Source organism: Pongo pygmaeus, chromosome 4 (assembly GCF_028885625.2).
Source record: "Pongo pygmaeus isolate AG05252 chromosome 4, NHGRI_mPonPyg2-v2.0_pri, whole genome shotgun sequence".
Taxonomy (NCBI): Eukaryota; Metazoa; Chordata; class Mammalia; order Primates; family Hominidae; genus Pongo; species Pongo pygmaeus.
This window is the reverse complement of record NC_072377.2, coordinates 137761919-137786113: the sequence shown is the minus strand read 5'-3', so window position 1 is coordinate 137786113 and position 24195 is coordinate 137761919. Positions and strand designations below refer to the sequence as shown.

At 50.5% G+C, this 24195-nt stretch overlaps 1 protein-coding gene across 1 annotated transcript in view; it reads left to right on the top strand.

Annotated features, from left to right (window-relative positions):
• FSTL4 (follistatin like 4) overlaps window positions 1-24195 on the top strand; it is a 413607-nt gene that overhangs the window by 343172 nt on the left and 46240 nt on the right. Inside the window, exon 7 of the mRNA XM_054487430.2 lies at window positions 19606-19772. Within this exon, the coding sequence (XP_054343405.1) occupies window positions 19606-19772 (167 nt within the window). The remainder of the gene's footprint in view (window positions 1-19605; window positions 19773-24195) is intronic.

Genomic DNA, 24195 nt, shown 5'->3' with positions numbered 1-24195 from the left:
TGCTGAGCCAGCTCACACTCAAGGTCTCCAGGCTGTCCCAGGTGTCAGGGTACATGTCCAGGACATGGCCTGCAAGCAAGAGCCCTTTGGAGAGCCTCTGCCTGTGGCTATGGGAGTGGAGGAGAGGCCAAGCTGAAAGGCTTGGGAAGGAAAAGGTGCCCGGACCCAAGGACTGGAGGGCAGGACCTGAAGGAGCCAGAAAGGATGATGAGGCTGGGCCTGGGAAAGGGGAACTGGTTGGGGAGATGAGGGAAGGATGGGAGGGATGATGAGGCTGAGCCTGGGAAAGTGGAACTGGCAGGGGAGATAAGGGAGGGATGGGACAAGTCACCCAGGGTGGATGTTCTGTGGACATAGAGGACCAGGTCCAACAGAGCTAGGCTGGCCCAGCTGGGAATGCCAGGGGTCAGACTGCTGTGGATTTTCTCAGAGGCTACCCGGGGATGGCTCCCAGCAGAAACTCATCTCTAGGGTAGGGTGAGCAGCTGCGTGGATGGATACATTTCCACTCTGGTGACTGCTTTCCAACCACGCCATATTTGTTTTCCGCAGGAGGGCTGTGTTGGGCTCTGAGACAGTAACGCTGCCCTCCTGAAGCACCTCGGATTTAGCAGAAGGAGCCAGTGGCCACCGATGGCTCCCAGGACTTTGTGGGGACTGCTGGGCTGGCCCCTGGGCTGCAGGCAGGCCGTGCTGTGCAGCATCTGTGGAGCTGAGGGCGAGTGGAGGCTTCCTGGTATCAGGATCATTTTCCCACCCCAGATAGTTTGGATGCTTGTCCCCTCCAAATCTCATGTTGAAATGAGATGCCCAGTGTCGGAGGTGGGGCCGGGTGGGAGGTGACTGGACCATGGGTCAGATCCCTATGAAGGGCCGAGCACCATCCCCTTGGTGATAAGTGAGTTCTCAGTTCATGGGAGAGCTGGTTGTTGAAGGGAGACTGGCTCTTCCTCCTCTCTCTCTTGCTCCCACTCCCTCTTCACCTTCCCCATGACCGTAAGCTTGCTGAGGCCTCACCAGAAGCCAAGACGATGCTGGTGCCATGCTTGTACAGCCTGCAGAGCCGTGAGCCAATTAAGCCTTTTTTCTTTATAAATTACCCAGCCTCAGATATTTCTTTATAGCAATGCAAGAATGGACTGATAGACCACCCCAGCCTTCTCAAGACCTCTGCAGAGGAAGGCTCAGGTGGGCCTGGAGAGGTTGGGGGAGACCAAACACAGCCAGGACCTGGGACGGGAACACACCTGGTGGCCATCAGCTGATCTTTCCTGAGCACGAGTGAGTTTCTCAGAACCCTTTCCTTCTTGATGGGCCAGAGTGGATAAGGGGAGGTGAGACTGAGAGGGGCCCTCTTGGCACAGTTGGGGTTACGGGTAGGCTGAAAGGACCACCTCATAAGGGCACTCCAGGCAGCCTGATGTCAGCACAAAGCAGGCTACATGGGCGAAACTGGGGTCTCCAGGGATACAGAAGGAGGGGGAAGGGCAGTGCTCGCCATGAGGTATCTGTGTGGTTTCTTCATGTGATTCATGTTTATAAAGGAGCCACAGACTTGCCTCCCAAGAACCCAAAGGATAGTTTTATCCCAAACACTTCTGAGGCCTTTGAACCTGAATGTGTTCCGGTTTTTTTTATTATACTTTAAGTTTTAGGGTACATATGCACAACGTGCAGGTTTGTTACATATGTATACATGTGCCATGTTGGTGTGCTGCACCCATTAACTCGTCATGTAGCATTAGGTATATCTCCACATGCTATCCCTCCCCCCTCCCCCCACCCCACAACAGGCCCCGGTGTGTGATGTTCCCCTTCCTGTGACCATGTGTTCTCATTGTTCAATTCCCACCTATGAGTGAAAACATGCGGTGTTTGGTTTTTTGTCCTTGCGATAGTTTGCTGAGAATGATGGTTTCCAGCTTCATCCATGTCCCTACAAAGGACATGAACTCATCATTTTTTATGGCTGCATAGTATTCCATGGTGTATATGTGCCACATTTTCTTAATCCAGTCTATCATTGTTGGACATTTGGCCTGGTTCCAAGTCTTTGCTATTGTGAATAGTGCCGCAATAAACATATGTGTGTGTGTATCTTTATAGCATATAATCATATATGTTATATGATTTATCATATATGCTATATGATTTATAGCATATAATCATAAAGGATTATGATTTATAATCCTTTGGGTATATACCCAGTAATGGGATGGCTGGGTCAAATGGTATTTCTAGTTCTAGATCCCTGAGGAATCGCCACACTGACTTCCACAATGGTTGAATTAGTTTACAGTCCCACCAACAGTGTAAAAGTGTTCCTATTTCTCCACATTCTCTCCAGCACCTGTTGTTTCCTGACTTTTTAATGATTGCCATTCTAACTGGTGTGAGATGATATCTCATTGTGGTTTTGATTTGCATTTCTCTGATGGCCAGTGATGATGAGCATTTTTTCATGTGTCTTTTGGCTGCATAAATGTCTTGAGAAGTGTCTGTTCATATCCTTCTCCCACTTTTTGATGGGGTTGTTTGTTTTTTTCTTGTAAATTTGTTTGAGTTCATTGTAGACCCTGGATATTAGCCCTTTGTCAGATGAGTAGATTGCAAAAATTTTCTCCCATTCTGTAGGTTGCCTGTTCACTCTGATGGTAGTTTCTTTTATCTGGTTTTTACAATGTGCAAAAGAGAAACTGAGCCCAACATGGGCTGTAGACCTCTCGATGCAGGAGCTGTTTGTTAGGATGCGGACTTCTGCTCAGGCTGTGCATGTGGCCCCTCCACCCAGGGCACTGGGACCCCTGCAGTGGCCCTGCCTGTGTGAGGCTGTTCAGTTCTAACAGTGAAGTCATCAGCACCACAACCGCAAACAAAACACACAAGATCAAGAGAAATCAGTCTCCTGTGGCCGGGGAGTATAAATGGTGCAAGGAACAGTGGCGACAGCACTCATTCCTGGGGGCTTTCCCTGCCCCCTCCCTAGCCTGGCTGGGTGGGTTGTGGGAGAAAGAGCAGAGGCACCATGTCTAAGTCTTAATTACCTTTCGCTAACTTGTTAGCCATGTGAGGATGAGATCCAGATATTTTTTCCTTGAATTTATCATTGTCCCCTTCTCCCTCCAACCCCTGTGCATTGAAATGGGGTGCTAAGAAGGAAAAAGTGTGCTGAGCTGGAATCCCCCGGGGCACTGGTCCTGCCACGGTACCTCTCTGGGCCTCCGCTTTCACATCCCCACATGGGACAGGCCTGTCAGTGGCATCAGGTCCAGGATGACCAGCCCTGCAGGGGTGCTGGGGGAGGGGCAGCCTGTGGAGCATCTCCTGCCAGCCTGTGAGTCCCTAGTGGGAGGGGGATTGACTCCCCTGCATTCAGACTACAGGCCAATTCTCCAAAACCCAACCCACCACATGGCAAATTTGTCAAAAGATACTTTTTCAAATTTTAGTTTCACCCCTACCTTTGTGATCATTGAAATTTATTTTTGTGGGTTTGTGTCCTGCCCCACCCCTGCCCCAGAGGCCCCAGACAGGCATCCTCACTGGGTGCAGGACAGTCACCACACCTGTGTCACCTCCAGAGGCAGGGTGGGGTGAGGGCAGGGCAGAGATGTCACCAAAGCCTGGAACTTTCACATTGACTTTCAGCTGCCTAGTTTGAGTTGAGATGATCTGGGCATATTTGCATAGTTTTGAGCTCCTCTGTGAGGTGGTGCCCTCCCTGGTGGCCAGCGATGGGGGAAGGCCCAGGACATTTGGAGAGTGGCCGGCAGTTCCACTTGTGTCCAGCTCAGTGTGAGTTGTGGGAGATGAGGCTGGAAATCAGGTGCTAGCAGGCCTTCAGTGCCAGGCAGAGGAGCCCGCTCCCTCCGAGATGATGTGGGGGGAAGGGGCCTAGGAGGTGGCGCTGCACAGACCCACCCTATGGCCAGCATGCCCCGGGAAGAGGCCACCTCCTGCCACCAAATGCTGAGGTCCCTACTGGAAGCAGCACAGAGGGGATAAAGAGAAAAGTGTGGCTTCAGAGGAGTGGGAGGGCACCTGGCTGTAATTGTTAAGATAGGGAGAGTGGATGAGATTTTGGTTCATTCATCCCTAAAATGGACCATTCACTCAGCCAGCTGGCAGCCTCTGCCTGTGCCTCCTAAGGCAAGCACCACATCAGTGCTGCTGAGAAGCAATTTGCCATGGGTCAAGATGTGGAGATTTCCAAACTGACAGATGGCGGAGGAGTCTTTGGAAAGGAAACAGGAGGCATTTTTCTTACCAAGACCTGTCTTTGGATAAAGCATACATGACAGGATAGGGTTCTCACTGAAAGATAATTTAAAGAACCTACCCAAGACGAAGAGAGAGAGAAATGTCCCATATAAGGGAAAGAGATTTCTCGCATCCCAATACTTTAAAACTTTGCTACCACACGTCTGCCTAACACAGAAAAGGTTTTGGCAAAGGCAAAGGAATTGGTTTTATGTCACAACGATAATGGTGGTGACACCCACTCTTCTGAGTCTCCCTCCCAGTCAGCTGCCTGCACAGAGACCCTCCACCACCAGGAAGGGCAGGTGGGCCCCCCAAGCCTGGTGTCTGCAGGAGAGTGTGATAGCCACACCCCCGGGCAAGGTTTGGCCTTGTCGAGCTCAGGATGAGGAATGACAGGGGGCCTCCCCAGAGTGTAACCACCAAGACACGGGTGAGTTAGGACAGGGATCCACACAGGCGATCTCCCCTGCCTAGGGCAGGGCAGTGGGTGGGCAGCCACTCCCAACATATGAAAAATAAGTATTTATTTTAACGGTGTGCAAGTCACATTTTTATTGCTAGCATTGTGGTTATTAATATTTAGCACAGTTCTCAACGGCGCCACTATTGGTATTTGGAGCCATTTAATTCTTTGTCATGGAGACTGTTCTGTATATTTTGGGTTGTTCCACAGCATCCTCAGGCTGCATCCACCAGATGCCAGTAAGAAACCACCCCCTCCCCAAGTTGTGACAACCAAAAATACCTCCAGGCATTACCAAATGTCTCTTGAGAAAACTCACTTTGTTTGAGAGGCACTAATGTATACCAAATGGGTTTTACCCAATCTTTCCACCATTGGGTTCAGTTCCCCACATCCCCATTATACTCCAGGCTCTGCCCACCTTCTGTCACAATGCACAAGGTCTCTGCCCCATCAGAGGCTGGGCCCCCACTCAGGCTCCGTGCCCCCACCTCACCCATTCAGAGACTTTTCTTCTGAAATTCTCCCTTCTCTCTCTTGTAGCATACAATTCTCCCTCTCTATCCGATCACTCCCACTAGCATACAAACACAACACCTTAAAAACATGACAACCCAATATCCTTGACCTTCTGTCTACCATCCCATTTCTCTTCTCTCTATCATGACAAAACCCTTCTAAAGAATGCCTCTTCACCTTCTCACCTCCCGTTCTCTGTCCAACCCATTCCAAAGATGGCTTCATTCCCCAGTGCTCTAACGAAACATTAGAGGTCCCAAATGACCTCTGTGTTGCCAAGCCCATGGTCAAATCTCACTCCTCATCCACCTGGAGCTCTCAGCCACACTGGGCACAAGTGACCCACACCCTCCTTGGCCCTTCTTCCTCAGCCCTACCCTCCTCACTGGCCCCTGTCCATCCTCTCGCCTTTAAACATTGGGGGTCCCAGAACTCCACCCTCAGATCTCTTTCCTCACTCCACACTCTCTCCCCAGGGATCTCATGTGATCCTGTGTTTGTAAGTATTACTTATGCATCAATAAATTTCAAGGTTGCACACCTAGCCTAGGCCACCCTCCTGAGCCCCAAACTCCCATATCCAACTGACCACCCCTCAGCACACCTCCCATGGTTAAAGACAGAACTCTGCATCTCAACTGAAATGTCTACCCTAACCCTCAGCCTTTCAGCAAATGGAACCAACACCCACACAGTTTTTCAGGCCAAAAACCCAGTATTCATCCTGGATTCCTCCCTTTCCCTCAATCTCTCCATCCAGTCAAGCCTGTTGGCCCCTCTTCCAGCAGGTGGCCCGCTCAGTCTGCCCCCAGCACCTGCTCTCAGAGCCATGCTCGGTCCAGAGCGCCATGCCTGGGTGGCAGCCTCCTCTATCACCCACCCCCCGACACCCAAACCAACAGAGTGCTATCCCAACACCCTCAGCCCCTCCCTCCTTCCTGACAGAACCTGTTTGCCCACCTCCCCCCACACCACCTGATGCCAGTCAGGGTGGCTTTTCCACAGTTGTTTAGGAGTGATGTGACACAGATCTGGCCAATGAACCTGAGGGGAAGTCGGCTGGGGGCCTCTTGGAGAAGCTTCTTTGCTTTATTAACTTAAAAAAATCACACAAGTGTCAATTTAGAAAAGGAGACTTTCTTTCTTATAAAGGATTACAGCCTGCAAGGTGACCATCCCGCAGACTGGGCAGCGCAGCCTGCAGCAAAGACCAGAGACAGGTGCTTGGAAGGAGAAGGGATTGTGGTCGGAGCTTTACGCAGAATGTGGTTGGCCAAGTAGACATATTCTACAGGTTACAGGAGGAGCTGTGGATATTTAGGAAGGTGGTCCTGGCGCATGGGTATTGAACAAACATGCATGTAACATATGACCCATTTTCACTTTGGAGTGGAAAATTAACATTTCACTCTATTACAATTAGGCCCTATAGGTGAAAAGGTCTTTTCGGGATGCAAAGGCACTCAAGTGTGCAGCCTGTGTGAAGCAGCCAGAATCAGTCCAGGGTCAGTGGTCCTCTTATCAGGAGAAAGTTACTGAAATCACTCTCTTGTCCGGTCGAAGCTGTAGTTGTGACTTGCAGAACAGGGGCTGGGGCAGTGAGTCGGCCTCCAGGGGAGCTGCAGTTGTTCCAGCATTGCTTATCTCAAGGCCAGTGCTTGTTTAGCTGCTGGAGGAAAGGAAAAGCCTCGTGGCAGGTAGAGCGCAGTTTATTCAGGCATAGGGGTGCGAGACTTAACCCTTGCCTGACATGGCGTTAGGTCCCATTTATAATTTGGTATTTTATTACCACAAAGAGTCTATTCTGTCACTTTTTTTTTTTTGAGACTGGGTCTCACTCTGCTGTTGCCCAGGTTGGAGTCCAGTGGCGCAATCTCAGCTCACTACAACCTCCGCCTCCTGGGCTCAAGCAATTCTCCCACCTCAGCCTCCTGAGTAGCTGGGACTACAGGCACACACCACCATGCCCAGCTAATTATTTGTATTTTTTGTAGAGATGGAGTTTCGCCATATTGCCCAGGCAGGCCTTGAACTCCTGAGCTCAAGTGATCTGCCTGCCTCAGCCTCCCAAAATGCTAGGATTACAGGTGCACGCCACCACATCCAGCTAATTTTTGTATTTTTAGTAGAGACGGAGTTTCACCATGTTGGCCAGGCTGGTCTCCAACTCCTGACCTCAATGATCCACCTGCCTCGGCCTCCCAAAGTGCTGGGATTCCCGGTGTGAGCACTGCGCCTGGCCTGTCACCCTCATGAGCTCTGTTTTAACATGAATGCTGGTCCATTGTTGTGTCTAAACTGCAAAATGGGGTGGATATAACAAGGCGTGTCCAACCTCTTTCCCATCATGGCTGGGAAGTCAGTTTTTAAGAGTTTTCTGGGGTCCTCTTGGCTAAGAGGGGGGTCCATCCATTTGGTGGATGTCTTAGGATTTTATTTTTAGTTTATAGTTCTTAAAACTCACATCCTCTCCACTGGATATGTACCTACGTGTGATGCCTCCACCTGTTTGTAGGCTTCCCAGTAACCCCAACAGGCATCAAGGCAGCGTGCTGAGGACTGCAGAAAAGAGAGAGCTTGAGGCTTTGGTGACATTCGGGAACCATGGAATTAACCTGCCCAGGAAACATGCAGTGGGGCCTTCTCGTGATGGAGATGCAATTTCCGAATTAGCCAGCCCCATTTGCAGTCAGGATTTTCTGTTAATGCAGCTGAAGACCATCTCAACCAATACACAGATGGTCTTTAAAGGTGTAAATCAGACCATTTTAGTCTCCTGCCTAGAATCCTACAACAGCTTCTTAGAAAATCAAACATAGACTCCTTACTAGACCACAGGCCCCGCCAACCCCTCCTCCCAACATCTCCAGCCTCCTTTCTTACCACTGCCCCCAGAGGCCTTCCTTACTCCATGTTTCCGCTTTCTGCTCGTGCCCACAGTGTCACCAGTTGGAGAGGGATGAGGCTCTTCCAAACCCCACTCCTGAACCCCTCTGCCAAAGTCCAAATCAGGCCATCAGGGGCCAGTGCCCCTGCCCTTCCAACAATTGGGCTCAGCTGAGCTCCCTGCCATGTTACTAAATATTCAGCAAACAAGCTGTAAGAGCTTCTCAGGTGAGCCCTGAAAACAGGATACCAGGAGTCTCCCATAGTGGGAAACAGAGTCTGATCACGGCTCCCCCTGGACCAGGAGGTAGAGGGCAGAGGTCCCTGGGAGCTGTGCTTAGAGAGGGGCCGGGAGGCTGTGAGCAATGTTTCCTTTACAAAAAAGAAGGCAGCAGGAGCTCCGTGGTCCCTGGGAGCAGCAGAGCTGATGGCTGGCACAGGAACCCCTCATCAGGAGTTCATCAGCACTGTGGCACACTCGGGAAATTGGAATCAAAAACAAATACACTGATGTAAACTGTTCAAAATGGTCTGCAGATGCCTGTTTACAAAACACAGCCATGACTGAATAGTCTCAGGAGACTGGATAATTAAACAGAAAACAAGTTATATTTATTCATGTTCTTTCAGGACCCAGTGGCTTCTCCCCTTCCTGTGTGTGAAGCACAGTCCCCCATTTGGAGAGGGCACAGCCTGTGCTGTGGGGTGGAAATGGTGAAGGGATGCAGTGGGGGAGGCTCTGTGTCTGCCTTCTGCTGCTCGAGCGGCCGGCCGGACACAGTCCAACCCCAGGAAACTTGGGATGACAGGGACCCAAATGATAAAGACATGCATCTATTCTGCTTCCTTGGAGAAGGGTTTTTAGTAACAAGAATGCCACAGTTTAGAAATCATCTTCAAATCTCATTCACCAGAGGAGGCCAAGAAAGCGATCCCAAATTACATTTCAAATCAAATGCCTTGGGAGGGTTAGGGGGTTATCATCAAGACAAAGATGGGACCTCAAGGTTGTGTGGGGTCCCTGGACCTCCCCTCCCAGCCTGCTTCACCACAGGAAATCACACCATATTATGCAAGAGGATCAAGTCAAGAACACGGGAGTCATTCTGACACCCTCTTTTCTCCCCACCCCATCCAAACTATTTCCCAGCCCTGTCCCTTCCTCTTCATCTCCACAGTCACCACCTGTCTCTCTCCTGAACTACTGCCTTGGCCTCCTAAATGGTCCCCCTGCATTTTTTCCCTCTCTCCCACCAGTCCGTTCGCACAACAGCCAGAGTGATCCTTTAGCATGCAAATCATGTCACATCGCTGATTGACATAAAATCCTTCTGATCATAAGCCAAGATCGCGCAGCTGCACTCCAGCCTGGGTAACAGAGCGAGACTCCTCCTCAAAAAAAAAAAAAAAAGAAAAAAATCCTTCTGATCACTTTTAATCTCCTTAAATTAAAGCCATCAGTCCTTACCTTGCTCTGCCCGCTCCAACTGGCTATTTCCTGCCTCTGACCGCATCTGTGCCACATGCCCTTGCCTTGTGCCCTGTGCTTCAGCTGCACTGGTCTATTTCAGCTCCCAGAGCACTCCAAGCCCCCACCCTGCCTCAAGACCTTTGTATGGGCTGTTTTCTCTAACTAGAATGTCCTTGCTCCCATTCTTGGCCTGGCTGGTTTCTTCTCATTTTAAAGATCTTCACTTAAATATTCTCTACTCAAAGAGGCTTCCCCCCACACCAGCACCCCACACACACACACATCTTAATAGCCCTCCCCTGCTACTCTCTTGGTATTCTCTCATCTTGTTCTTTCTATCCATAATGCTTATTGTACTGTGTAATTTGTTTGCATGTTCTCTGCCAGCCTACTCTGAGACACCCTCCTTCCCCCAGCCCTTGCTCCCTCAGTCCAGCAGTTTGGACGCTGTAGCAACAGATACAGATGTGGAGTGAAGGAGTGAGCTCCCTGTACAGAAGGTGTTCTGGGGATTGGAGCCAAAGTGTATCTACTCTTGTTAAAACATTCTCAGAAGGTTCCTGACCTGGATGACTTGGCCTCTCAAAAGTCTCTTTCCCATTTCCTTATGACTTCTTCAGTGGAAATACGTTAACTGGTATTTCTTTCCCTTCTGAGGGGGTGTGTTATGTAATTAACACCAGCTGCTATAGAAATCCCAAAATCTCAGTAGTGTAATACAGTAAAGGCTGGTTTCTCATCCTCATCAAGTCTGATGGGGTCAGGCAGCTCTCCCTAAACAGTGACTAGTCCATGTTCTTCACTCTCATCAAATGCATGACCACACAGCCTCCAAAGGCGGGGAGAGGAGAGCATGGATGATGACTGCGTTATCCTCCAGAGAAATAAAACCAACAGGAGATGTATATGTCTTCTATGGAACCAATAAAACATTGGCTTCTGTTGAAGCCAGTGTTTCAGTTTCAGTCTGAAAGCAGGAAAAAGACCAATGTCCCAGCTCAGCAGTGAGACAGGAGGGGTTCCCTCTTACCCAGGCTCATTTTTTCTATCCAGGTCTTCAACGGATTGGATGAGGCCCGCCCTCATTGGGGAGGGCGATCTGCTCTACTCAGTCTACTGATTCAAATGTCAATCTCATCCAGAAACACCCTCACAGACACACCCAGAATAATGCTCGAACAAATATCTGGGTGCCTTGTGGCCCAGTCAAGGTAACATATAAAACTAACCAAGACAATGACACAGAGGTTGTGTGGCCAGGTATGGTCACTTTCTATCACCTGCCATGTCAAACCCAATGACATGGCCCCATTCTGGCTCCAGGAGAGGCCAGGAAATAGTCATAATGAGTCCACAGGAATTGGAAGATGAGCTGGCATTTGGAAACACACAGCATGGCCCCCTCTTGCTAGTTAGGTAAAAACTGTTTGCTCTTCTCCACTGACTTGCTCAGGAGATTCTGGATCCAACCTTAGAGATCCGTATGAATTTTTGTAAATTCTGAGTAGCTCTGTATAATTACATAAGGTAATACATTCTTTTCCCCCTTAAGACACCGAAGTAATAGGCAGTTAAGATACTCTCCTTTTGCAAATATCTTGAGCAGAGGTATGCCCATCATCTTTGGGTGTAGACTCAGTAGGGTGGGAGAGACCCATAGAGTGGCCGAGCTGACCAAGGCTACCCCACACACAGGAACCAGCGGAGGTGGAAGAGCTGGTATGCAGCACTGTGACAGCCATGCCCCTGCTGACCAGGAGGCCCTGTGCTCTCCACCTCAGCAAGGATCCTTTGCTCCTTCTGATGGATGCCTCTCCTGCCTGCCACACTGTGGCACCCCATGACACCCAGGATGGTGATGTCACAGCCCCTGGGCACTGAGTTCTGCTCTAACTTCCTGTTCATCTGCACATAGCAGTCACATTGAGGTTTAGTTTTCTCAAAACCAAAAAGATGTATTGGCCAGAGGAGGCTAAATGGAACCCCAGAGCCCAGAGGGATGCCCAGGTAACCCTGCCCCTGTACAGGCCCCTCCTGCAAACAAGGAGGATACTACATCAGACGGATGTCTTGATAGCAGGACACAGGTCTGCCGGGCACACAGGGAGGGCTCTACCAAGAAAGAGGGCAACCAGGCTTTACAGGAGTCACAGGCCCTTAACCTGGGGTCTGTAGACAGGTTCAGGCCTCTGCTCTCCCTCCCCACTTAACACTTGTCTTCTCTGCTAAGCCATGAGCTCCAGGTTAGCAAGCACCGGGCCTGTTTTTCTCACCAGTATATTCCCACTGTACCCTGGCTCCTGGTACCAGCTCCATAAATAATTGTTGACTGAGCACTACCCTAATAGTTCACTTGCTTAAAACTGCTTATTAAGTCCCTTCTGCGTGGTAGGCATTGTATTAGGTGCTGGGGATACAACATAAATAAAACAGATATAGTCTCTGCCTTTATGCAGCTTACAAAGGTGTTTGTTCACACCAGAGAGCAGAACTTGATAACTAAACTGTAATAAAATTTGAAGCAACATCAAGCAACATAGGCCAGTTGAAAAAGTAAATTACCCACTGACCCGCAGGTAATTAACTAGTAATTTTATTGCCATCCCCAAAATGAAGCAAGCAAGAGGGAATGACAATGGCAGGAAGATTGAATCTGGTTACACATAAGGAAACAGGAGATTTGGGACTGATGCAAGTGCTCTCTTGTGTGGCTTTGGAGCAAGTCTGGCTAATACAGAGCCACCTGTGCAGGCTGGATGCACCCTGGTGCTCTAAACAGGAATGTCAAGATGAAAGGCTTTAAGACATCCTATCCCCAGCCTCCCATCCACAAACATTCAGGAGTTATTTGAAAGGATCCCAGAGTGACAATCTCTGGTAGAGGGAACAGAGGAGACAAAAAGCACACTATCCCTCCCACCGGCCTTGCCCGGCTCACTAGGATACGCCAAAGCAGCTTCACTCTGTAAACACCAGCCAAAGTCACAAGGTCCAGGAGATGTTGCCCTATTTGTTCAGAAGACACTGGGCATGCGCACTGCACCTTGGCTCCTCCCCTACTCACCAACTTCACAGTGTGACTCTGGTCACAGGGATGGGACCAGATCAATAGACTTTGTCACTCCAATGCCACAGCTTCTTTGGTGGCACCCAGGTCACCTGAGGGGTTTATTTCAGGAAAGCACATTAATTTAGAAGGAGAACAATGTGGGAAGAGGCCACAGTTACAGAGATGTGTCTAAGCGCCTGGCCTGTGCTCTCTCCAAATTGCCCTCATTCCCAAGCAGGCCCCTGAGCCTGAGTTTGCCCTCCGAGGCTCAGTCAAAAATGTTGATGTGCAGGCAGGTTACTGAGCTTTTGACAGGGTTTTTTTCACCAACGGCATCATTTGAAAAATGGCAAATATCCAAGTAGGAATGTGTTCCATTAGTGTGTTTCTGACATAAGAAAACTAACACCAGCTTGACAAGAATTTGAGAAATTTAATTTCTATCGCTACAAAGCACCAGAATCGTGTTTGAGAGGGTGCTGATGGGTTTATGAGTGTCTCATCGAGTTCAAGTCAGTGTGAGAAATAGCGCCTGAGATTAAGGGAAAGCTGTAATAGGAACTAAAACCCAGTTCTCCAACAATTGAAATGTTATGGCCTCGTGCTTTCAGGAAGGGTGTTTGTTAGCCTGCTTATGGTAAGCCCATTAATTCCCTGTGACTGCCTCTTCTCTCGAAGCTCCAAGACTCAGGGAGAAAGGTGAGGACAGGTGTTTGTGGCATCTCGTGTCTGGAAAACCAAGGGTATGCTACTGCACTGGTTTGAAGGGCCTAGAGAGACAGGTCATGGCCTTGAGCCCACCTACTGTGTGCCACGCCTTGTGCTAGGCACCAGAGTGCCAAACAGCCCTGCCCAGAATCCCACTGTGGGACACGCAGCCTAGCTAGTGGTCCAGGAAGCTCTGTCTTGTGCCAACCAACCCACACTGACTTGGGCCATCACTGCAGTGTGACCCATGTCTTTTCATCCCAGGGGGATATCATGGGAAGGCCTGAGCTTTGAGAACACCCCAACTCCCTTGCCCTCCTCAGATTCCCTACTTGCAGAGCAGCTCTCCAATGCCAGTTCTCATAGCAGGGCGTCAGTCCCGCTGTGGGCACAGACTTCTGCCCAGCAATGCCAGACAAGCTCCCTGATGGGCTGCTCTGACCCCCAGCCCAGCCCTCTCTTTCCAAAGACACCAGCCTCTGTGTGTAGACACATTCTCACCCCAGACACAGCGTCTGGCTGAGCCCTCTCTCACTGACCCCCGATCACAATCTGAGTGCTGGGCATATCTCGTTTGGTCTTCCAGGGACCTTGGAAACCTTCCCACATAGTGGCTAATGAGCCCACAGATGGTCAGTCAACACGGGGGCATTGGAGCCACAGCCAGGAGCCAGAAGGACCTCTCGTTGCCCCCTAGAGGGCTGCATGTGGCATCTTCATCTTCCTCTCATGTGACCTGACTCCCCACCAGAGCAGAGACCAGGCCTGGGGCTTAGCTGGTCCACAGCCCTGCAGATGTGGCCGGCGCGGGTGAGGTTCAGGAGATGTGCGATCACTGAACACAGAAGGCCATCTCCACAAATTCCAGACCCTCGCCATCAGGATGTGAGGCTCAACAGGATGGTGGGGTTTGCTTAGTTGGGCCACATCTCCTCCCTGTGAAAGCTGCCCCCATCACTCTCCAGAGAAGGCACAGGGTGGAGGCAGGACTGCAGTAGCCTAAATCAGGTTTCAGTTCTGACGATTCTTACTGTCTTCACTGTAGGACTGCAGCTATCTGCCCTGATCACGCACGATGCCCAGGCTTCCCGATGCAGTTGTGATGCAGATGGAGGGAAGGGAGGGGGCCCTTTCTGCATCCCTGTGATGGTCATAGGGTGTCGATCTGCCCAATATACCCTTTCCATTAGACATTTTACCCCAGCCCAAACACCTAGTCCCTGCCCCTGGAGGTGGCCACACGGCCCAGGCCTGATGGGCCAATCAGTCCCACACCTGCACAATATTCAGTCCTCTTGCCTTCAGTGTTTGCTTCAGGGAAGAACACAGGAGCTGTATGTGGCCAATCAGAGCTCCCCCATGCTTTTTCCGGGCTCTCAGGCAAGATTTTGTCCCTTCCTCTGGGATCCCACATACAGAAACAATGTGAGTGTGGGGCCACCAATGGACATCTTGCAACCAAGTAGAGAATGCCACTGTCGAAGGCCCTGGATGCCTGCAACCTCTTCCACCTCCCTTAGATTTCCCATTGTGGGAACTAAACCACCTTTTTCCCCCTAAGCTATTAATAGTTGAGCATTTCTGAGTGTTTCTGTTACTAAGCCTGAAAAAGTTCTGATAAATTCACCAGGACAGTCTCTTTCAATCTTCTTCACCTAATATCTGTCCAAGTGTTTCTTTACATTAAAATTTCAGGGTCCCAGAAACATCCCATGAGGTCATCTTGGAGGTAGGGGCCAATAGTGTGAGGAGCTCAGAATGGATGAGTAGCAGGTGCCAAGCAGGCCCACGCTGAGGTCTGAAGACACAAATGCCATGGGGAGCCAGCTGGCGCAGTGGTAAATAATGTTAGAGACACAGCAGGGTCAAGACCGGGGACTCTTCTGGATTCTATGTGGTGATCTGTGGGTAATAGGGAGCCATTGACAGCTGTTGAGCAGGGCTGAGATGTACCTTGTTCTGCCAGTGGCAACAAAAGACTTGCAGGCAGCAGGGGCAAACTGGAGAGGTGACCATGCAGGAGGCTATAGGGGGCCTGGGATAGGGCAGGGGAGTCCTCAAAGGGTGTCAGGAGGGAAGCCTCAGTGGGACTTGGCACCCATTGGTGCTGCCACTTGAGGCATCACTTTTACCATCATGGGTAAGTGGGCAAAGAACACGGGCAGATGACACTTAGGGGCAAGAAAAGATGCAGTGGGAGCACTTGCAAGACTCAGGGGGTCTCCGGGGACATGAACATAGAATAATCGGTTCCGAGTCAAAAGCGAGGGGGATCCAAGCCCTCATTGTATCCATGTCTAAACTGAGGCCCAGTGACAGGAAGGGAGCTGCCAAGGCCACTGAGCTTGTCAGCAGCAGAGCCAGGCCTGGGGGCCAAGTGGCCTGCCCTGCTCACTCGGGGCCCAGCACATGATGCTGTCTCATTTTTTACTCTCCCTGGAAGTCACCCTGGGAAGCCACTTAGTCCTACTCTTGCCACTTAGCAAGGAAGGAGGACCTGCCAGGGGGAGGCTTGTTGACCAGGAAGTAACTGGGAGTGAGGGTGGAAGGAGAGGGCTCAGTAGCCATAAATCCCTTCAGAATTGTGAAAGGAGCTGGGGAATATTGACACAAATTAAATCCAATAAAACATTCATTTAATTAAACTTTAAGTGATCCAAATATTTGCTGTTTGGTTAATATTCGTGTAGCTGACAGGAGCAGAATTACGATGGTTCTATCAGTATTCACACATTCTAATTTTGCATGAGTTTTTCCTGCGCAAAGTACACATCTTCTACATACAAATGACTAGGAATAACTCAGGGAGGATGCAGCAGCCAGTTATCCCAGCCAGCAGAGAACCGGAGGGACACAGAAGGCTTCCATCTCCCACTTGGATTTTTGTTTCCTATTAGCCCCATGTTTGAGGCTCCTGCAGACCTTTTTCTAGAGCCGCTTGGAATATGTGACTTTGGGGCCACATGGAGGAGGGGATCCTACCTTTCACATCAGTCCTATGTTCCAAATGAGGGGCCATGCTCCTAGCCTTGTGTCTAGAGCCCCAGGAAACCCCAGCCTACCAGACTGCCTCGTCTCCCTGTCTCCCACCTGCATTCCCCCTCTCTATGTACCCAGAGCCCTTCTCATCTTGTAACACAGTGGTTCTCAGGCCACCACAGAACCCCTTGGGATGCTTGTTAAAATCTGGATGTCCACCCAGCCCACTTGTTGAAATCTGGATGTCCACCCAGCCCACTTGTTGAAATCTGGATGTCCACCCAGCCCACTTGTTGAAATCTGGATGTCCACCCAGCCCACTTGTTGAAATCTGGATGTCCACCCAGCCCACTTGTTGAAATCTGGATGTCCACCCAGCCCACCAGAGCATCTGCATCAGTCTGAGGCAGAGGGGCAAGAATCTGTGTTTTAATTACCCACCCCCAGAGATATGATACAGGTGGCTGGGGATCTGCACCTGAGAAGCGGATCTCTAGGGCCCAGGGGAAGCCCTGCTGCTGCCTCCAAGAGCCCCTCCCCGACAGCCCAATTGGTCTTTTCCTTCTAGTCTGACCACGGATCAGACGTGCAGGGAAAATCTAGTTCCTTTTGTAACTAACCTGACTTTACAAGCCTCACCCCAATGGGAGAAAAACACAACTAAATGCTCAATCCATTGTAAAGATTAGCACGAGCTGACGATTTTAAGAGTCCACGTAAGTAGTGCTCTGTCTAAAAACTGCTCTGTGTCTCTAGCTTCCACCTCACGTCCCAGCTGCTCTCCCCGGCTGGCTTCTGAGTGTCCAGGGAAGCAGCGTGGTGGTGCACTGTGGCCTCACTTCCCACGGCAAGGGACTCTGAGTTGCCCTGTCTGAGGTCACTGGAAACTGAGCTCAGCCCTGGGTGTGCTCATGATCTGGGCTCACAGCCTGGTGGACTCGGGGGTCAGGATATTCCCCCAAGCAAGGCCTCCCACAGCCACCACTGGCCTCCACGCCCCTTGAGGCCAGGGGCACTTCCCTTTGGACCTTGGTCTGGCAGCCCAAGGCAGTTCTCAGGTCCAGATATGATGTTGCTGAACACCAGGGGTTCGGCCTAGGTCTGGTTGTTCACCTCACAGAAAGTCTATCACTGAGTGGATGGAATATTGCCAGGGAAGAAAGGCTTTAATCTCAGGGACATCAGCCTGGAAATGGGAGACCAGTTGCAAATCCATCTCTCTGACTAAAGTTCGGGGTTTAGATAGCAGGGAATTAGGGAGGGGTAAGACAGGAGATGGTCAACAGGCAGCAGGTGTGTCTCATTGTCCGGGTGCAGTGATCTAGGAGGCCTGGTGGTTGGTTTCCTGTTAAAAGAACTCAGATAAAACAAATTTAAGTTTCTCAAGCTTCAGTTATCTGGGAAAATTGGGCCTGTTTCCATACCAGGAGCCAAGGTGGTTCTGGCTCTCTGCCCAGACACATGCGGTTGCCCCAGGTGGCAGGAGCAGCGGCACAAAGCCTTGTGGCCCAGGGGAGCCTCGTGGTCATCTGATGAGGGAAGGATGCCTCCTCTACTCTTGGGGAGAATGCTGAGGTCTGAGTCCTACGGACCCACAGAGTACGGTGGGAGCTAAACCATTTTAGCAAATTCTCATTCTCTCTCTTTCCCCTCTCCAAAGGCCGGGTCATGCTACGGAGTTAGTGCCTTCTCTCTCCTGCCCTGGGCAATAAGCCTCATGACTCGGAGGTGGGAGGGTAGTGAGCAGAACTTGATTTAAGGGGGAACTTGAAATGCATCACTTTAATGTTGGTAAAATATTATGCCAGTTGCGTCTGCATCCATCACTGGGTGCTTATCTTTCCTTGAGGGTTCCTTCACCGTTAGTCACATTTTTCCTGTGTGTGATTGTCCCCTCCCCACCAGCCTATTGGCTCTTTTACTTCTTTATTTCATTTTCTCCATTTCTCATCCATCCATCCAACAGCACTGATGAAGCACCTAGCATAGCTTGTTCATCTTTGTGAGCCCGGGGCAGGGCCACTCAGCATCTGTGGAGGAGGGAGGGCTTTGCTGCTCAGGGTCTGACCTCAGGTCCCTGCTTTCAATTCAGCTGCTCTGCTGTGCCTTGCACCTGCGGCTGTTTTCGCTCCCTCTTCCCCTCTCCCACACACACGGGCAAGAGGGTGTGAGCACAGATGTGCTGCCTGCGGGGCTGCTGCTGCCTGGTTGCAGCTCACAAGCGTCCCGCAGAATAGCAGAGCTCAGCTCCCAACTCTGCTTTGTCCCAGTTCAGGGGGATACATCTGTTGGGGTCCCCCAGGTCCCAATAGAATCATAAGCATGAATAGGGAATAGACAAAATAGTACCCACTGCACCCAGAGCCAGCCTGCCTCCCTCAGCTCATGCCACCTCTGGCAATAGCCCCAGCCTCCCTGAGTGCACAGATTTGGGGGAAGAGCAAAAGGGAGCCAGTCCCATCAGTGGGCTGCTGACTCTCCCCCAAAGCCTGATCCCATTTGGTCATTTGAGCAGCCTGAGTTTGATTAACTTTTTCATAAATCCTGAGAATTTCAAAAAGCTTGTGATTGCAGAGAACTATCTTAGATTCTTCCCATTTGCCTGAAGAATGATCAGTCCTAATGCCAGTTATCAAGTGCAAAATGGCAAAGATTAATAATTTCTGCAGCCTGAAGTATTCTTCAAAAAATTAAAAGCTACAGTGCATGGTCACAGGACAGAAATCCAAATCCAAGTTCAGCAAATCCTCAGACAGAAACAAACCTTCAAAGATCAGCCAGTTCATTCCTCAGACTTCAGACAGCATAACCTTTAAAACTGACCCCAGATGGAAAAGAAACTTGTTAGCTCACTCAGCAGACCTTGTCTGCCCTTAGCAAGGCCCAGACTCCAATAGGCCAGGGGAGCTGTGAGCAGGGTGCTGCACCCCTGCCCCCCGGTCTCTCTGTGTTGGGTCCCCTGGCCTTCGCAGCCCACATTCTTGGCTTGACACAAATCTATGGCCCAGATTGTCCCCGGCACATTAATTATGGTTTTTGACCTGTTTGGACTCACATAGCCTTTTGGGCATTTGACCTAAGTCTTGGCTCCTCGCCCAGCAAAAGTGTCTATCTCTACATTTAGTCAGCACATTGTAAACAATTTTCAGGGAGCCGTGAAGCCCTTCTGGGCCCCTTCTACCCAGGAAATTCATGGCTATTCACCTTGAGTTGAGACTCCACTCCCCGGGCCTGCACCTGACCGTGCCTCCTCCTTTCCCTCTGCAGAAGTGGTTCAGCTCAGCCTCGCCCCCGAGGACAGGGTCAGTGTGACCACAGTGACCGTGGGGCTGAGCACAGTGCTGACCTGTGCCGTCCGTGGAGACCTGAGACCACCAATCATCTGGAAGCGCAACGGGCTCACCCTGAACTTCCTGGACTTGGAAGACATCAATGTAAGTCACCTGGAAGTCACTCTGAGCTCAAGCGCACCTCCCTGGGAGAGTACACTGGGTAAGATGCCACAGGCAGTGGCAGGATGGGAGAGTTTTAGTTTAACATCCTGTGTTTGGTGCTTTTCTAGCCTGTTGTCAGCTTGGCAGTATCAGAAAATCCAAGTCCCACCACAGAAGAAAATAGATGAATGGTGGCCGTGCTATGTCCGGCTAAGGAAGAGAAGAGGGATGCGATGGATGGGACAGGAGGCCTCTGAATGGGGCTGCATTAGCAAAGGCCTGGAGGTGACCCTGAGAACAGACTGTGTGGGTCTGCTCACAGGGCTCAGAGAGATGGACCACAGGCCAGCAGATAGTGCAGCAGGCTCCACAGCTGAGAGAACAGTGGGCTGGGGGACCTTAGGAGGAGGTTCTGGGCCCTAGTGCTGGGTAGGCTGTAGACAGCTGTGTGCAGGGAAGGGGTGGTCCCTGTGGAGGGCAGAGGTGAGCCACTGGGCTGGGTTGGCTGGAAGACAAATGGCAGGTGCCAGATGAGAAGGTGGAGGGAAAGCAGGTCAGGCCAGAGGGGACCCACCTTGGGGACGTTCGTTGCTGGGTGAGGGGATGAGGGTATGATGAGTTAAGTGGTGCTGTGTGGAAGAAGAAAGCAACTGAGCTCATGCAGCCTAGTGTGGACATCAGGGGGTATGTCTGTGCTCTGAGGAACCAGGCAGCCTCCGTTGGGGTCCCAGCATCACTCACGTCAGCTTTGTCACTTTGAGCAATTTCTTAATCTGCCGATCCTCAATGAATTAATCTATAAGAAAAACATTAGCAATACTTCCCTTCTATTGGACTTAAAAAAGTGGCATAATTCAAGGATATTTATTGGTCCAGGTTTGGCACAAGACGTGATGTGGCTTCCCAGAAGTTCATGTGAGAAGACAGAGTGATGTCACCCACGTAGTGAGCTGCCAGGACAGCTGACGGGTCTTAGGTTACAGTAACAGGAATATAATTTTCAGGCAGAAGAGAGGGCAGCCTAGCCTTGTTGGCTCAGGACAAGACAGCTGGTCCACAGTGGGATGCTTGCCCAGAGAAGAAAGACCCGTGGGATGAATGGTCAGTTCCTGCTAACATCTCAAAGGTGGTGGGGTAGGGGCTGGGGCAAAGGGAGCTGACCTGGGCTGTGTGACCCCCTGAGTTGGACTAGCACAAGGTGCACCTCAAAAGGAGATCAATTTGGGACCCTTAGATGGAACCCCATTCCAGCCATCAAACCTGCCCCACCATGGAGAGAGCCGCCACAGGAGGCACTGGGCTCCTTATCCCAAGGGGCATGTGCAAGCTCAAGCAGGGACTGTGGTCAGCAATGCTGCTAGCCACAAGACCTAAATGCTGCTAAACCCAGTGACTTTGAAGGTCCCTTCCAACTCTGAGACTTGTGGGGAGAGAGACCCAGCATGAAATGCTGCAGGAACCACCAAAGTTAGTCCTCTCCTACTCTCTAGGCCCCTTCAGCTACATCCCGGGGGTCATGGGGGAAGCAGATGGAAAGAGGGGGCCACTCTGGAGGTTCTACCCTGGGCAGAGCTGCCAAGAAGTACCCTTCCCCTAGCCTTGTCACACTGGACAGGATTGTTTCCTTGTGATTTCCCGCCACGGTGAACATAGCCAGTATCCTCTACAGCTTTGAATGTCAATGCAGCACAATCCTGGTGGGTGCTTGCTGGACAGATGCTGGATGGGCAGAACACTTCATTTTCTGGGCCTGCGATGGCCAGGGCTTGTCTGAGAACTTAGCAAGAAAGAGCAGTGTCCTATCTGTAAAGACTGCACTGTGTTGGGGTGCATGTTTGTGAGTGTGATGTCCTCCACTCTACCTGCTCACAAGGTACAGTGCCAGCTTTTAAACATGTTTGGCCAGGAAAGATTGATCCATACTGGGACAGGTCCACCTGTGTCTGTGGGAGCATTTCATGTGCATTACTTGGCGCTCCACTGAAAGACATCAGCAATAAAAGCAGAGGCAAAACTCCACTTAATGTACTTGCCATCGGTTAATTAAATTACTTGGAGTGGTTCTCCCCTCCCTCAAACATGCCTCCAGCACCAACTCAATTGCATTTCTACTTTTCACAATAAGGTTAGCAATTTGGGTAATTGTGGGTGCAACCAGAGATGAATAGCCCCTCGTTACCTCCCAGGAAACACTTGCTGCTCATGGTTGAGTCAGTAGCCTGCAAATAGGCAGGGCCCAGGGCTTCTCAGAACCCCCTACACAAGGGAGCAGGGCAGCACCAGCCCCACAGGGGTCCAAGCCCGATGTGTACAAACACACAAAACGCACGCACACCTCCCCTACCTGAGGGAAGGAGGTGGCACAGCTTGCTAGTGAAGGGCATGAGCCTGGGGTCTGCCACTTACTAGCTAGAACCATGGAAAGTTACTAGTCTAGTAACCTTGACTGCTCTAAGCTCCAGTTTCCCCTTCTGTGAAATGGGGATAAATAATGGTACCAGCCTCATAGGGTTCCAATAAGGACTAAATGACAATATGCATGTAAGGCTCTTCACGTATGGTGTTCTATAAATGCTAACTATTATCACTGTCATCATTTTTACTATTGTTGCTATCATTAATATTATTATTATATTATTATTCCTGCTGCTGCTAAATAACATCCTCAGCATCTTGCAGCCTGAGTCCCCACCAAGCAGCCAGCAACAGCCGGGTGAGGCTCCCTGGTCAGGCAGATAGGACCTTGGCATGCCCCTGCTGCTCGCAGTGGGGACGGAGGTCTCACTGTCCACATCAGCCTTGATTCACCCAGGGAGAGAGGCACTGCCCCTCCGCCTCCAGCAAATCCAGAGCAGTTTTGGGTGAGCTGTTGGACCTTTCTGAGCCTGTGGAGAAAAAGCATGATGTCCTCCTTACATGGGCGTTTTCAGGCTGAAGTGTGTCAAGGACTCAGCTCAGTGCCTGGCACGCAAGAGGTGCTCATAAGCAGTATCCCCACTCGGGACAGTGCGGAAAGCAACCCTTGGAAGAATTCAGGCTGAAGGGGGCTAGAGCCAGGTCATCGAGATTCACTTGCATTTTTGAAGCAAGAATTAGGAAAGAACAGCCCAGGAGTGCAACACTGATGCAGCAAAGATTCTGGGGTTGATGAAGCTCCCAGAGTCCCTTGGCCTGAGGTGTCTCAGCGGCCATGTTCACCCCATGGCAGTGGGAGATGAAATACGATCACCGGCATTGTAATCAGTGGTGACCCCCAAACACGGCTGTACGGGGGGAAGCTGATCGGCCTTCAAAACCCAAGGTGGGGAGATCACAGAGCACAAAGGAGCATGGGCCTCCTTTCTTTGTCATTTGTATGAGACATCTTGATTGGCAACAAAATATTAATCACTTTTTCACTACTCTCTTAATGAGAAGCTTTCGTGAGCAACAAAATATTAATTTGCCTTGTCTTATCTGTTAAGAATTCTGTTAATGAATTCAGTCACAGAGCTATTACAGAATGCCATTCTAATGACACGTGTAATTAAACTTTTCTGACTTGCAAACATCAAGCATGCCCTGAGCATCAGAATAATATTTGATCAGAAAGTAAATGTACCTCTCTCGCCTGCAGCCAAGTAAGAAGGAGCCACTCAGATTCTGCAGCGAGCAGTGTTGCTCTCAGAAGCACTTATGAGTCACCCAATCATGTGTGGCCCATCCAGGTGGCGTACATGGGGAGTCATCATTTGGGCTGACTCACTTGCTAAGTGCCTGAGAGTCACAAGCTCCGTACCAGAGTAGAGAACAAAGACACTGTCCACAGCCTCCAGGGAGGCGAAGTATCCACTAATAACTGTTCTGGGGGCCAGAGAAAGGAGCCCTTCTGACTGGGGCTTCAGGAGACAGGAATAAGTGAGTGAGAAAGAAGTGTATAGGGACAGACTGGGGCTAGAACATAAAGATCCTTGAATATTAACATTAAGAGTCTTAGCAATTGCCCTGTGGGCAGTAGGGAAGCGCAGATGTTTGATGGGGGAGTGACAGGGTCAGATGTGTGTGCTGCAAGAGTCTGGAGCGCCTTTTCTAGCCTAAGATTAAACATGCATCCAAGAGGGAGTTCAAATAACAGAAGGCCCAGAAGTGAGGGGAGCCTTCTTGATGTTTTCTGAGTCTTCCTCCTCTCTAACTTCCCCAGTGGCACATCTGGAGTGCAGCAATGCCCCAGGGTCCCCCTGGCTTCCACCCAAGGCTCCCCTGATGGGGCAGTGGTTCAGTTCATGATGTCTTCACTTTGCCTTTTTTTTTTTTTTTTTTAGGCAGTAGGGTCTCTCTCTGTCACCCAGACTGGAGCACAGTGGCATGATCTTGGCTCACTGCAGCCTCGACCTCCAGAGCTCAAGTGATCCTCCCACCTCAGCCTCCAGAGTATCTGGGACCA